The sequence below is a fragment of the Chelmon rostratus genome, chromosome 23 (assembly GCF_017976325.1).
Source record: "Chelmon rostratus isolate fCheRos1 chromosome 23, fCheRos1.pri, whole genome shotgun sequence".
NCBI classification, from domain to species: domain Eukaryota; kingdom Metazoa; phylum Chordata; class Actinopteri; order Chaetodontiformes; family Chaetodontidae; genus Chelmon; species Chelmon rostratus.
In genome coordinates, this window is record NC_055680.1 from 1,303,273 (window position 1) to 1,318,770 (window position 15,498).

A 15,498-nucleotide genomic window follows, 5' to 3' on the forward strand; every position below is an offset into this window, starting at 1 on the left:
GAAACACATGTTCACTATTGACAAATCTGCACATACATATATCCACATCATATGTTACGTCACAATGAGATATATATATATAAAAGAGAGAGATATACATAGATGTGTGTGTGTGTATATATATATATATATATTATGGGAATTACAGCTGAATTATCTCTAACAAAAAACAAACAAACTGATTTTTGCTGGGGCGTGTACCAAACAAGCATGTTCCCTTATGTCTAGAAAATATTATTTGTAGGGGCATCTCTGTTGCTGCTCCTGCGATTTGGGTGTTACACTTGGCCACCCTGCAATTTTGATAATATTTGCCCTAATGGGCATAAGTGTTTCCTGTGAAATACACCCTGCTATCTGGTGAAGTCTGACTGATATGAGGCTGCGGAAATAAAACAAAAACAGAACAACATACAGATCTAAAGAGACCTGTATGTGGCTTGAGTGCATTATGCTGCTTTGAACAAAGAGAAAAGAGAAAGAGAAGAAAACAAAGCTGAGTATATGAATGCAATCTGACATACCAGATTAAAATTAGTATAGATGTCTAACTATGCTGAAAGAACTGAGAGAAATGAAAAGGAGCTGTTAGATCAGTCTGTTTTACTAAACATTTCTAATCCGACACATCATCACCAAATGAAAATGGTTTGACAAACATGTTAGTGAACAGTTCCCATGGAGCAATGTTAGCATCCCAATGGTGTTGTGCGTTAGCCAATGTATGAGTCCAGTATTAATTCTTCTTTAAGATCTGGCTTTGCCAACTCCTGAGAAAAATATCTGGCTCTTTAACTGCTAGATGCTCCACTTTCCTCAGACGCTAGCTGCCAAAGTTGTCTGCTTGTTGATTGGTAATGGACAAAAGCAATATGAAAAGGCATACAGTCAATTTAACAGAGCTTTTTAGCCAAAAACAGCTGCTGGAAGTGAGGCTGAAGAGATCAGAGTTTGTGTGCCCTACAACCAAAACAATGAGCTAAAAGAGGCTGGCAATCTGAGGGGCCACTGTCAATATATAAAATATTGATTAATGCACCTTGAAGTTATGTCCAATTGTCTAGAAATTATCATCTTTGGTCTCTGAGACAAGGGTTTGACTGCCCACATGCAGCCTCATCTACATTCCAAATACCACAGTTTTTTGGTGTTAAATGTGTCGATGACAGATTTGAGTTAGAAGTCATTTTGGCCAGTGTGGCCTTGGGCCTCTTTGGCTCATCCCTGAGTGGAAGTGATGGTGCAGGGTGGGTCTACTGCAATGCCTGCCATCTCTGCCCTGGTGCTCCAGCTATCCTGTACTGTCCACCCCTGAGGGCTATCTGATTTCCTCTGTGACCTCAGTGATATGGTCCTCTCCAGCAGGGAGTCGGGGGAGGAGGGCTGTCTTGGCAAGACAAGTGCAGGGAGAGGGACGGAGAAAGAACTCAATGTTCTTTGAATCTTTGCATGTGTGTTTGAAGTGGTTTACAGTGAGCACCTTGATCAATGAATCAACACGTTTAATTCACTGAAATATAAGAATAAAAAAAATTGATGAGAATGATAGGAGAAAAGGTTACAAAAATAGACAAGAAAAAAAAAAAGAAGAAAATCATACACCCCTGCATGTAACCTATTCATTCCAGTCAGATTGCAGGTTTGGGAAAGAAATGTGTGTTAAGTAGTATAGCCATGCATTGTTTGGAAGTTTGGAATACTAACCATAGCAAGTGTGTGCAAGTGAGTTCAGCCAACTCATCAAAATTATAAAATGTAAAGCAATGCTAAAGCAAAGAAAACAAATTCCACTACCAATTTTCCAGTTTGCCAGTGAACACTCTCTGAAAGGTAACAGATCGAAGTGAGAGATGGGGTTTGATGCCTCCAGCAATATAAAGGTTAATCTGCTCATGTTAGAACATTCCTACCAGGAGATACGAGCATAGAGACAGCTGTAACACTGAACAGGGAACAACAGTTATCAACAATGAGTCGGGATTACTGTTAAGTGTGTTTGAGTGTGTAGAGTTTGAAATACAATACCCAAACACTGAACTGTTTATGATCCTAAGATTGCACATAATGCACCATACGTGGTTCAATTCCACGCCAACTTCCACTGAAAATCTGATGCAATGTAGTTTGAGAAATGAGGTCCTCATTTTGAAGTGTGCCACTTCCTTTGTGACCAGTGCCACTCATCAGTGTGTAAGTCAAGTGGAATGGGCTCAGCTACAGGCAGAAACTGGCAAGGCAGGCCGGGCCATCTGGTAGCTGTGACGTCCACACACTGAAAAATAAACCTAGTGTAGATTACTATATAAAATACTACAATAAGGGCTGTGGGGTACGCTCAAAAGCTCATCATATCATGATATCTTTCAACTCCATATCACCAATGTGGCAATATTTCAGGGATCTATGTAAATGAGAGGGTGTTGGCTGTTTTTTGATTGAAGTTAAGCTATCATTGCAAATCAATACTTTGTGTTGATGCTTCAAATTTAAAGTCTACCAGGAAAGAGACAACTGCCATTTAAGTTGTGGCACGCTTTAATGTGAAACATGTGGTCGAGAAAGGCTGAGTTTTAGTGAAGTCATCTGTGATAGAAAAAAAGGCGGAAGTGACAAACAATTAGTGAGTGAACAATGTATTTCTCCTGTTGATCTGATGGAATTAGTGTTGCAGAAATGTACAATGTGCTAAAGACAAAATGAGTTCGGCATTAACAGCAGATTAAAACACGAGCAGATCAAAGAACAGGAAAGATTCTTACTGAAATACAATCAAATATGCCTTTCAAACAGGGGACGTTATAGTTCTGGCAGACAAAAAACTAGCTCTAACAGAAGCTCATCAAAAGCCATACCTGTGTAGGTTATGCAACATCTGTGTGAACCACCTCTGATTTTAAAACGTACCATAATGTATGTTTAGTGAATAAACCTGTAAAAAACTGTACAAAACTCTCTGCATCAAATATCATTTAGCACCAAAATTAGCAGCTAATGGTCACTTTGAGACAAAGTGGAGTAATCCATTAGTTGACAAATAGACTACATTATAATTAGAACAGATTGTCATTTGGTCATTGATGTCATAAATTTTTAGTCATGTTGCACAGCATGATTTTAAGCCTGTTGCAAGAATTAATGTGCTTACTTCTGTGTCCTTGTAGATTTCTTTTTTTTTTATTTAATTTTTGCTTTTCTCCCCTTCGTGATAACAACTTCAACAGCAAACTGACAGTCAGCAAGGCATTGTGTGCCACACCCTGCCACATCCAGGTGACGCCCATGGCCACATGGGCTATAATTCCTTAAAGCCTGTATTCCTTATGGTTTACAGAACATGGCTTGGAAGGATTTTCAAATGGCTCACATGTAGTGGCTGATTGAGCCGTGGTGTTCAAATCAGACAGCTTAGCGCACACACACAATAAAAAAAAGCTGCCACTCACTCGTACATAATAACCCTAGAATAAGGCTTTGAGTGACAACACTGTTCCTCTGTTTTGGTAAGGCTTGTCTAGAACGTTAAACTTGAAAATCTAAAATGAATATAAAACTGACTGTTATTGGACAGAAATGAGTGACGGTGCTGAAGCATGATGTTTTGTTCTAAGACTGTTGCCATTATGAAGACGACGACAGAAAAAGGGCATTGCGCCTTTAAGAGGACCTCCCTTCACTGGCAGTTGCCCAGTAACAATGCATCTGCAGTGCAGAGCATCGCAACGTTTAGCACCGATAACGCTTTGTCACCCCAAACCTTATTGTAAGAAACTGTCAAGTGAAGTTTATTTATTTATCAACAAACATACCAAACGCGTAGAGCATGATGTAGGACTATATTACCAGTCATTACGATAGCGATTTCAATTCGGCTAAAATCAAATGCTCAAAATAGCACGTATCTTAATGAAATGTGTTTTTTAATTAGCCCCTTTTGATATAACGCTGTCAAGCAGCAAGCACAGTCCCTTGTTTCGCTGTTTAGCGGACCATTGGCCTGTCCGAGTATACAGTTCAGTTAAATGTGTTACATCAGGCTCCACAACATTGCCCATAGACTGCGCCTCCACTCATTAGCAAAGGCAGCTCAAAACTGACAGATTCATAAAAGGCGTTTTGTGTAACGTTTAGTTATCGCCATACAAGACAGCGGCTTGTACCTGGGGCAGGCCAAAGCTACGCTGGGCATGATTAAAGCGTTAGCCGTGTGTCCGGATATGCTCTCTACCACAGGTGTTTCGCATTATTACAGAAACAAGCTTGAACAACCACATACAGGCCACCGTCAGACAACATGAAACAGAGGGGTGTCTACATCACAATGGCTATACTTCTAAATTAAGTACTGCGTTATGGACTTGACGGTAGTCAAACCAATGATTAATATTACTGGAAATAAAAATGAAACACAAATGGTTTAATACAAATCAGTGGCAAAACATTACGTTAAAATTAACGTTTAGCTAGCTAACGTAATGTTAGGCTATCTCTTACCGGACAGTTTTGATTCTTTGGCAGCAGAATTTTGTCCATCGGCAAACCCTTGCGACGATGATATCTGGGCGGACTGAGTCATTGGATCCATTTTACTGTAGTTTCAAAACAACTGCACAGAGGTGGCGAAATGTCTGTTGTCTCAATTCAAATTGGCTTCTACTGTCCTTTGAAGGTGTATATGTCGTCTGACTTTCCTCAAATTTCCCCAAGAGCGGGACTCGTTACCGCACCTTAGCGCAACGTCCGAGCACTGACAGATAAGCAGAGATGGAGGGAAACGAGGCGGACTGGAGGAGGGGAAAAAACATGTCGGGGTGAGAGACGTTCAATGTCTCCGTTTAGGCTCCTACATCTCCCACTTCGACCTGACAAAAAGGACTTGTTTCTGTGTTCGTATTATTACGTAAAACAATTAAATAACTTTGATTACTACTGCTCGTTTATTTTATCCTCCATGGTCTCTGTCTTTTGGAAATATATACAAGTGACTCTCCTATCGGTAAAATCAAACTGTATAAGACGGAATTTGTAATTCTGTTGTGAAGTTCAAAAGCGTTGATGAAATATTCGACAGTATTTTAAGGCAACATGAGGAATATTCCTGAACACAGACACCATGTCATACCTGTTTTGAACAAAAGTGGGATCTTGTATAGCGGCTATCCGCTGTTATGTGATTAGAAGGCTGCATTATATGATTTTGGTGAATTTACACAAATATTTTTGTGGTATATTGTTGGTTTGAATGCATTAGCTGGTGTATGTTTGAGCTGTTTGTAACAAAGCCAGCCGTAGCCACATTGTTAAAATAGTTTTTGACAATATCGTTCGGCTCCATCACATTTTAAACAATTCTGAACCGTGTGTTTTTTCGTAAAGCCTGTTTTCCATTATGTAATGGTTACCTTTGTTCCATTTTGTATCACTATCTCACACAATGGCATCATGCTGCCCTCTACTGAGTGTTTACGAATAACATAATTTGAACTACATTTCCCAGCTTACATGAGAGGAAATTGGGTGCGCAGTGCTAAAGATCTATAACCATAGGGATGGGCCTGTCGAAGATCGACTGCGCTTGACAGCGACCGACATAGCGTTTTGAGATCTGCTCTGTTACGCAAAGCTAGAGGCTGGTCATGTACTACTCAAGTGACTATCGGGCAGACTGAACTGCGCGGCAAAAAGAAGGGGACACAAACAAAAACATGTGGCTGAGGCTGTGAGAAATCGGGTATGTAATCTCTTACAAACTGGTCAAATTTTACGTTGATAAGAGCTTAGAGTGAGTCACTGTTGCGGCATATTCTTGCCGTATATTTCACTAGAGTGTGAGGGTGATAAGCGTGATCTAAAAGTGGTGAGTTTAGCTAACTAGCAGCTCGTTAGCCTGTTAGCTGCTCCTCTCAACTGCCTTCATTCAGCCAGCTGCTACCAAGCTGTTTGTCACAATGTGTGGGTTGCTCTCTGGCAGAGGATATCTCTGTACTTCATCTCACCTAGCTATTTAAACACCTTAGTAAGTATAGGTTCAGCAAATTAACATCGACAGCAAGCATACATGTTCAACGTTAGCTAACGTTTACTTAACTTAGTAAAGTTAGCTAGTTAGCCTCCGTCAGCCAACCAGGCTAGCAAATTAATTAATCTAACTTAACGAGCTATTTCGGGCTGTACTGAAATACTCTAAGCGTTTGTGATGTTGTGTATAGATTTTGATGTATTATTGAGAATTATGAAACTCGTAGAGCTTCTATTTGCAGGTTTGTATTGAATGTACGTATGTAGCAGTGGGAGTGCCCCGCCCACCAAAGCGCCATATACCCATTGATAGCGGCATTGATGTAACCGGCATTATGCAATGAGTCAGGCCGCTCAGCTGTGGGTCACTGTCGAGCTTTATGTCGTTTATGTGTAGCGTGCCGTAGTTTTGATAACATGGAACATTAAATATAGCGGACATTTTTAGCATAATGTTTGTAAATGCCGATACGACTAAATACTCTGCAGAGTATGCAAAGATCCCTAAAATATACAGGAAATCTGTACTGGAAAAGGAGGTTGCGATTCAACAATAGTCATCTCAGTGGAGTGCTAAACCCTAAATCCCGTGAGCATATTCCAGAAAAACAGAAGAAAGTAGCACATCCAAAGTTATGAAGTCAAGTTGATAACTTGGGATGTGCTACAGTTTTACATTTTTTTTGGAAAATGGCAAGAAATGTTCCTTTGCTTATTGGGAAAGTAAACACTTGTGTATATAAGCAAACAGTGTTTGAAATTTTAAAGCTGTTTGTTACACCTGCGCATGTATAACTTTAATGAATGTACTGAAGTAAGCATAAGAAAACACTTACAACACAAACTGACAGGTTCAAAAAACATTTAGTATTTACAAATCTGTGGCAGTTAATTTTTCCTCTGCAAGATGAAGTAATTCATTTTGTACAGCCATGATGGCTTTTCAAATGGTTCTCTGGTAAAGAATTTTCAGCTTTTTGTGCATTTGCAGCATATAGCCATGAAGGAAGTCTTAATGTGCTTTAATAGGCAAATTTAAAGACTAAAACTAATAGTATTCTGTACTTTCTTTACTGGTCAACAGACTCCTACTTTTCACAGCATTAGTGTGTGATACTGATGTGCAGGTGAACTAACTGCTTTTTAACATTCAGTACTGCAGGTTAGGAGAGCATCTGAGTTGACTGACGGTGGACATCATGGGTTTGCACTCAGCCCAGAAGAAGCACTTTCCCTTGCGGGGCATTGACGGTGTGGTTCAGCTGTTTGATGCTGAGCTCCGCAAGTCTGAGCCTGACCTAGCCCTTCTCTCCCTTGTCCTGGGTTTTGTTGAGCACTTCCTAGCTGTGAACCGGGTCATCCCCATAAATGTTCCAGGGGTCCGGTTTGAACCACTGGAGCCGGATTGCCCCAACTCCTGCTTCCCCACAGTGGAGCTGGGCATGATTTCTGCACTGTACGAGCGCTTCACGGCACAGATCCGTGGGGCAGTGGACCTGTCCCAGTACCGGAGGACTGCTGCTGGGTCCAGCAGGGAACTGGTGAAGAAAGTGTCAGATGTGATCTGGAACAGTCTAAGCCGCTCTTACTTCAAGGACCGGGCCCACATCCAGTCCCTCTTCAGTCTAATCACTGGTACGACTTTGCAAGATTAGTTATTCTGAAAATGTCTGTTATGTCAACTTGGAATTAGTATTGTCATGTTCTTTGTTCAATTTGAACCAGGCACCAAACTAGACAGCTCTGGCGTGGCATTTGCTGTGGTAGCAGCCTGCCAGGTTCTAGGTCTGAAGGACGTCCACCTGGCACTGTCTGAGGACCACGCCTGGGTGATTTTTGGCAAAAACGGTGAAGAGACGGCAGAGGTCACTTGGCACGGAAAGGGTAACGAGGACCGGCGAGGACAAACAGTCACAGCAGGTGTCAGTGAAAAGGTGAGGCATACCTCTGGTTACCTGACATAATGATGAAAGGCTCTCACACCATTTAAAGAAACTCCCAAACATTGTTCAAATTCAAAATATCAAATAGGAACTTAAGATGTGACCGCAGCCTTTTTTCTTCTTTTTTGTTTATCCCAGAGTTGGCTTTATCTCAAGGGCTCCTACATGAAATGTGACAGAAACATGGAGGTGGCCTTCATGGTTTGTGCCATCAACCCCTCACTGGACCTTCATACTGACAGCTCTGAGCTCCTGCAGCTACAACAGGTGAGCACGGTCACTCACACAGCGGGTTGCTGCATGTCTGTTTTTTAATCTTCTGCAACACACCAAAGTTTTCAGTTTCAACATAGGTGCTGGAGAAGGCCTTGACCTACATGTCAGAGAGTGTGTCAGTCTAAAATCGAATAATTTCATGTTCTTACGGATATAAACTGATGCTCTTGGTTGTTTAGAAACCCCCGTAATGTCTAGTGATTCAAAACATTTTTTTATTTATCTGGGCAGACCACCCCGAAAGAATTTTGTGTTTATTCTTTACTTTTAACCATGAATTCATGTGCAACTTTATAGTTTGGAAAATGGCATCACTAATCTCTACCATTGCACAGAGAGATGGTGGAAACATGCACCTGAAATGACATGTCCTCTTAGTACTTCACTTGGAAAAGTCAGTATTTGGTATGGTATATGAGAAAAGAAAGTGTTCTCAGCAGAGTGGTTAATATGACATGGATCAGTTGTACTGATGGAATTGATGCTGTGGAAATGCACATTATACTGGTTATTTATCAAGACAACAGTTAAGCACAGAACATTAAGTGTTGAATTTATTAGCAACACAGAATATAAAGAAAATAGAAAAAATAAAGGCCTGTGTCTAATAAAGCCAGTTTCAAATTAAGACCTGGTTCTCTCTGCAGTTACTGTAAATAAAGGGACACTATTTGAGAATTAATGGTAACTGTAAGAGGTTTGACCATCACTGATAAAGTTGACCAACACATGTGTGGGATGGGGTACACATTACATGTGGTGGTCCATATGTGAACGCCACTGATATATTGCACAGGTCACTGACTTTATCTTTCTTTATTGGATGCTTTTTCATGATCTGCCTGTATAACTCTTGTTCTTTCTTTTATTTTTCTTCCTGATTGAACAGAAACTCCTCTGGTTGCTGTATGATCGAGGTGACCTCGACAGGTGAGTTTGTGTTGGGGAATTTGAAGAATGGATTGTCTCTGAAAGTCTCACAGTTTGTATGCGCTGCCCACACTGCAAAGAGTGTGTAAACTTGCCAAATTGCACAACCTCCTCCTGTTTTGTACTGTGTATCAGATATCCAATGGCCATGGGCACTCTGGCGGACCTTGAAGACCAGGATCCAATCCCAGGCAAGGAGAACCCTCTGAAAATCCACCTCAAGGTAAATCTATGGAGAGGTTTCCACTAGGTCATGCAGCAGTAAGACTGGTAGGATGTAAAGAAATGTTTTTGTAAACTCCAGCATTCCCCAAAATGTTGACCTATTCAATTTGGAACACATTGTAAAACTTTTATTTATTTTCAGCTCAACTTATAACAGTTTTTCTGGAGCAGTCATAGAAAACGCTGCATCAGACATGCACTTACCAAAACCAACCAGTTGGGGTCAGCACCACTCAGTCAGTACTTCAGGCTGTATTGGTTGGGTTTTTCCATGTATGAACAACAAGATATCATTGTAGTGATGCAAATGTGACAGCAGACTGATTTTCTGCAGTGAAAGTTCTAAGTGTGGTACAAATGCTTTATGTCTTTCTTAATAGATCAGGATGTTTTAATAGGAAGTAATATTTTCCTGTGCGTCCGTGCTCTCTCTCAGGCTGTCGGTTCTGCGCAGAAGCACTACAACAACGAGCACATCTACCCCTACATGTACCTGGCTGGTTTCCACTACAGACACCGGAATGTGCGGGAGGCTCTGAGGGCCTGGGCTGAGGCAGCTCAGGTCATGCAGGAGTGAGTTTACTCTGCTTTTACAAACTAGTATGTTGCAAGTTTAGGCTGTGGTAGGCAACTTATTTTTTGCATCATTGGGCAAAAATTCCATAATATCCTTTTAAGCATATTGTAATTGAAGTGGTCTGAGAGAAAACTATACTTATGTTTTCAGGCCTTAAAAAAATTTACCCTGTGACTGGAGACTTCGGCCAATGACAGGTCACTTCAGAGAGGGTGTTCCTATTCTACAAATGCAGCCTAGTCACACATAGCCAGACATCTCCCTTTGTTTTAGTGCTGGGCCACCACCAGAGAAAGTTAAAGTGGATGTTCTCCTGCAACTTGTGATAAACTTCCACTACCTCCTTTGCCCTGAATGGTGTAGAGTCAAAACACGTCCCTGCTCATTATGTTCGATGCCAAGGCTTTCTTACCGACAAGTGGCAAAGATGCATGAAGTGAAGCTATGGGGAATAACTTTTTCATCTTACAATTAGGGCTGAGGCAGTTATTTAAATTCCTTAACTACCAAACAAGATGACAATTATTTTTGCTATTAATGGATCAGTTGTTGTTTGTTGCCACTTGTCAATTTTCTACGACCAGTGACCAGCAAAGCTAACATTACTGTCAGAGACAACACTGATGCTGCTAATCAGTGTAACAGACCAAGTTTTCGTAGTACATTTGTCATTGAGCTTGTTGTGAAAGCATACTCTCAGTTTAGTTTTCATTTTGTTTGTATTATTGAACGGTCATCCAGCAATGTTTTAAATATCTATGGTTGTTATTCACAAAATTAAAGAAGATAATGTGTTTTCAAAGTAGAGTTAAATTCAATCTGACATTCTCAACATGAGCTGACCATTAAGAGCTTACTCATGCTGGTGTTAGCAGCAGGACAGCTGTATTGTAAATATACTGTCGGAGACAGGTTGTCATCTGATAGCAACATCCCAATCAGCTGTCTCAGTTATCATTTGGCCAGATGAACACAAGATGGTAGTAAAGACACAGGTTTCCTCCCTGTGTGTTAACTTTTTTGGACATGGCACTGGTGCGACAAAGGTTTAAAGTTTTTTAGCACAGGCCACAAAATTGTAACATGAGCATAAAACGTCTGTTAGCATGTCAAATACAACCATAAGTACGACAGTTCATCTCGTAAACAGGCGTGTTACTGGCAAAGGGCGTTAATGATGCTTGTTTTTGCTCTGTTATCAGTGATTTACACAAACAAACATGGGAAACAGCTAAATACTAGAATCCAAAATATTTCTACAGCTTGCAGCCGGCTGCAGTGTAATTCCTCTGGGCGTCTGTGCATCATCAATCTACATCCACTGAAGGTGTTTGTTTTTACCTCTGACCACCTCAGGTTATTCTAAATATCTGACAACATTATGGAAAGAATCCCTACAGAGACAGAACTTTTTGGTAAAGAGTAAGATCCTTTTTGTTCCACCAGAAACAGCTGTTGTAATGCCTTCGCCAAAGCCACCAGACTCCATTTACAGAAACAGTAATTTTATCATCATAAAACACACTTGAATCAAACTTGACTGAAACAAAATAAAACTCACCACGACCTTCTTGGTTTGTCCGTCCCAACAATCATCACTAACTCTGGTTTAGCTGAAATAAACTGTTAAACTCAGGAGAGGAGTGGGAGAGAGAGAGAGAGAGTAGATGTCAGAGAAGCAGTGAAAACAGTCACTGGACATTATGAGCAAAGAGATTTAATTATGCTGGATTTAAGCAGGTTTTTTGGTAACAAAATGTTATTACTGGATATCAGAAACTGTGGTTGTGAGACTCTTGTCCATCATGCAGTGCATTCAGTGCAGCAGCATAGGCCCACGCAAGGGTAGCCGCTGTGGTAGTGCTGCTTTTTTCCCCACAATGGAATAGTAGATTCAATATCAAATTCTTGTAACAATTTCACTTTTTATTTGAAATTAGAATATTAGTTGACAGCCCTCGATTGTTCCAAGGGAGCTGTGGGAATTGGATATATGGGCTTCACACGGCCGGGGACGGGTACATGATTAATTGCATGATAGATGACAACAGCTAAGGTGGAAAGTGATGCTGCATCAATGAACCTTACACAAACAAGCAGCTTTGTCCCACACACGTATTGCAAAGTTGTACGCACGGGTGGCACTGCAGTAATTAAAAAAAAAAATTCTTAGTCTGTGTGACATATGTCACGCTGGGCACCCCTATGTGTTTTGACCCTGCTTGTGTCTTGACTTTGGTTGAGATTCACTGTTAGCCAGGAAGTGTCTAGCTCAGCATCCTTACGCTCTCTCCACCCCTTAAAACACACTGTTCATGAGCTGCAGCTAAAAATACCAGCACGGACCCACCAGACCACGCATTCCCTCCCCATCTATCAGCTTCCTTTTCCTGCTCCCCCATTGTTTTTCAATTTCAGTTCGCCCTCTGTGCACCATCCACAAGAGGGAATGTGTCTGCTGCATAATGTACAAAGAATCCACTGTTATGAATACAAAGAGTTCACTTCTTGTCATGTCTGGACTGTTGCAGTGCCTTCAATAATCAACATGTTACAGGTCAACGTTTCAACCTGAAAGACTTGTAGAGGAAAAGACAGTCGATGAGAAAAGATTTGGCTTGTTAAATGACAGTTTCAGTCATCTTGCAGGTTAAAGGCTGGCTGCCTCCCTGACGTTATTAAAACTCCCTTTCTTCTCACCTGCTCTTCCAGCTATAACTATTTTCGTGAAGATGAGGAGATCTACAAGGAGTTCTTTGACATTGCAAACGATGTTATCCCCACTCTGCTGAAGGAGACGGCTGCTGCTGCAGAGAGTCCGGGGGAGGGAGGAGAGGGAGGAGAGGGAGCTGACAAGGTGAGTCTTCAGAGAAGGAGAGGGGCTGCAATACAGCAGAGGCACAGTTAGTGTGTTGTGTTCAGGGACAACTTGGAAGGATGTCTACTATAGGGTTGGGCAATTGGATTAATCTTCTTTAACATATCAATCACCCATAGTCTACTCTTTAGAAAAAAGTAATCGTATTTCATTTCGTATTTCTCAGCTGCTTTTTTTTATTTATGAATTGCCTTGCATCCCAGATCCCCAGCTGCATTCAGCCTGGAGGTTAGATGTTGCCCACCTCTGACCTAAAGCATGTTTTGCTTGATGTTTTAGGTAGGTAGCGTTACCAGGGTAGCTAGCAAACAATAAGAGGCAGAGAGGTTGTAGTAAAAGTAGTGACATCAAAACACCTAAAGGTTATTCCTATATATATAAATTAACTATACGCTTATAAATCAGATCAGAGAGGAACATATTAGCGTATGACGTGTCCCCCGTCAGTCATACCAGCTAGATCATCATTGAAAAAGTCCTGGAAAATGATTTCTAGAAAGGAGTCGGCACTCTGGGACACTTTGTCTAGTGTTCATGGCGCAATCTGATTTATTTAATTGCTAACTGGATCTCTGTATGCAAATTAGGTAATTAGGCCCTGCTTTGCTGATTTTTGTCAACTAACTTGGTGCATCCTAGGTAAAGGGAGTGATGCTGCAGTCTGAGCTCTGCTTTACTCTCTTGAGTACTGTCTGTTGAGTTTTGAAGGAAAGCTTGAAGGGTCTGGCTGATGTTAGTGTTAATGCATTTACACTTGCATGAACATGAGTTTTTTGTAATCTAGATGAGATGTCCAGGTACAGATACAGGTACAGGTACAGATTTTTTTTTTTACCCCAACCCCTCCTTCAATCTTTCAGGAGTTCCCCAAGCAGGCAGCAGCCCTCTCAGCACTGCAGGACTCAGATTGCTTTGCCCACCTGCTGCGTTTCTATGATGGCATCTGCAAATGGGAGGAGGGGAGTCCCACACCGGTCCTTCATGTGGGCTGGGCCACCTATCTGGTTCAGTCTCTGAGTCGCTTTGATGCTCAGGTGAGAAACCCAGAATAACTCTACCTTTGAACTTCAAAATGACCACAGTCAATACAAGCTCTGTCTGCAGGAGAGAGGCCTGATGGGGCTGGCATGTACTGATGGGTTTGTTGTCTGATTCCAAAGGTGCGTCAAAAGGTGTCGATCATCACCAAAGAGCCAGAGTCCCAGGATGATGATGACCAGTCCAGCGATGACCCCCGTGAGGGCCGCAGGCGAGGCCCCAGGAGAGAGTCCAAGCTGGACGAGCAGGGCTCTCCTCCTTCTGCTGCTCCCACCTCCCCTTCCACCCAGCCAGTAACAACAGCAACAGCAGCAGCCCAGCCCAAGAAGGTGGGAGAGGGAGGGGGCCGCCGCCGCTCCTCCCAGGGCCTGCGGGGTGGAGACGCTGAAGGAAAACCCAAGTCCCCCAGCCCGGACTCTGTGTCTTCACCCTCATGCCAGCAGCAGGTGTCCCCCTCCCCGGCCGGGCCTGTGGTCGTCTTTCAGAGTGAGAAGATGAAGGGGATGAAGGAGCTGCTGTGCGCAGCCAAGGTGAACTCCAGCGCCATCAAGCTGCAGCTCACTGCTCAGTCACAGGTTCAGATGAAGAGGCAAAAGAGCACACCAGCAGGGGATTACTCCATGTCCTTCATGAAGCGGCAGCGCAAGTCGCTCTAGACATGTTGATTGTTGTAGTAGGAGTTTTTAAGACTCTGTAAGACATACTGTGAACAGCAACACGGACACCCAATTCACCTCGCTTTTGTTTGTGAAACTTTTTGCCAGTGTTTTCATCTGGAGGTCCAGTTCAGTCAGTATCCTTGTTCCTAGCAATATATTTTACTTGCGCCCTTGAGTTAATCATCACATATCAAGTTTGAACTGAAGGAGTAAACATTTCATTCTGTTTTTATTTAACTATTGCCGCAAAAAAAGGTTTTCTTGGGAAAGGTCTGGTTTGATAGATTGTAAGCACTCACTTTGTCATTAGTTTGTGTATTAATTGGCAGCCAATTGCACACCGACTATTAACTTCTCATTTACTTACATGTGGGTGTTTAAAGCCAAAGTAACGAGGATGACCAGAACACAACTTACAGATGTGTAAATATTCACTTGTACCATTAGGAACCTGTTCATGACTGAGCCTTGGAAGTGATTCATTTAGGATAGTTACTGTGTAACATTGTCCACTTCTGCTCTATCGACAGCTTCTTTCTTGCTAGCTCTTTGTTGCCTTACTTTGCCTTTGTTCTTTTCTAAAGTAGGTGGCCTTTAGTTTTGAGAATAGCTGAGCTAGGCCTATTTCTAATGATTAGAGAAGACCAGGAAGACCATGCACTGTTGAGACGGAGCCACACTAGGTGGCCCTGCTCCATCCTATTTGCTTGATGACTTGTGGTTTTTGTTCTTGTTTTTGTATCTGCAAGTAATAAAGACCTGATGAAAATAGAATGTGATGAGGTCTGATGATGTGCATACGATATACAAGGGCACAGGTTCACAGGTGACTGGGCTGTATGAGGTTGTACACTGTAAAAAGCTTGTACTGCAGTGGGAGATGAGCCGTGCTCTCCATTCAGCAGGACAGCAGTGGTCCAGCACTCCAGAGGAGGAGGCTCGCTTCCTGTGGATGAG

At 42.0% G+C, this 15,498-nt stretch overlaps 2 protein-coding genes across 3 annotated transcripts in view; one reads left to right on the forward strand and one right to left on the reverse strand.

Annotated features, from left to right (window-relative positions):
• rtn3 (reticulon 3) overlaps positions 1 to 4,769 on the reverse strand; it is a 35,268-nt gene extending 30,499 nt beyond the window's left edge. The window contains exon 1 of one of the 2 annotated variants that reach the window (XM_041964701.1): positions 4,492 to 4,769. In XM_041964701.1, the coding sequence (XP_041820635.1) occupies positions 4,492 to 4,582 (91 nt within the window). In that variant the 5' untranslated portion in view covers positions 4,583 to 4,769. The remainder of the gene's footprint in view (positions 1 to 4,491) is intronic. The other variant, XM_041964702.1, reaches the window with a different exon arrangement.
• A 902-nt stretch (positions 4,770 to 5,671) lies between these two features.
• On the forward strand, positions 5,672 to 15,304 carry men1 (multiple endocrine neoplasia I). The gene is made up of 10 exons (XM_041965107.1): positions 5,672 to 5,728; positions 7,170 to 7,650; positions 7,741 to 7,949; positions 8,097 to 8,225; positions 9,124 to 9,164; positions 9,300 to 9,387; positions 9,826 to 9,962; positions 12,679 to 12,823; positions 13,705 to 13,878; positions 14,005 to 15,304. The coding sequence occupies exons 2-10, from the start codon at positions 7,215 to 7,217 to the stop codon at positions 14,536 to 14,538; spliced, it is 1,893 nt and encodes a 630-aa protein (XP_041821041.1). The 5' UTR covers positions 5,672 to 5,728; positions 7,170 to 7,214; the 3' UTR covers positions 14,539 to 15,304.
• Positions 15,305 to 15,498: the final 194 nt, after the last annotated feature.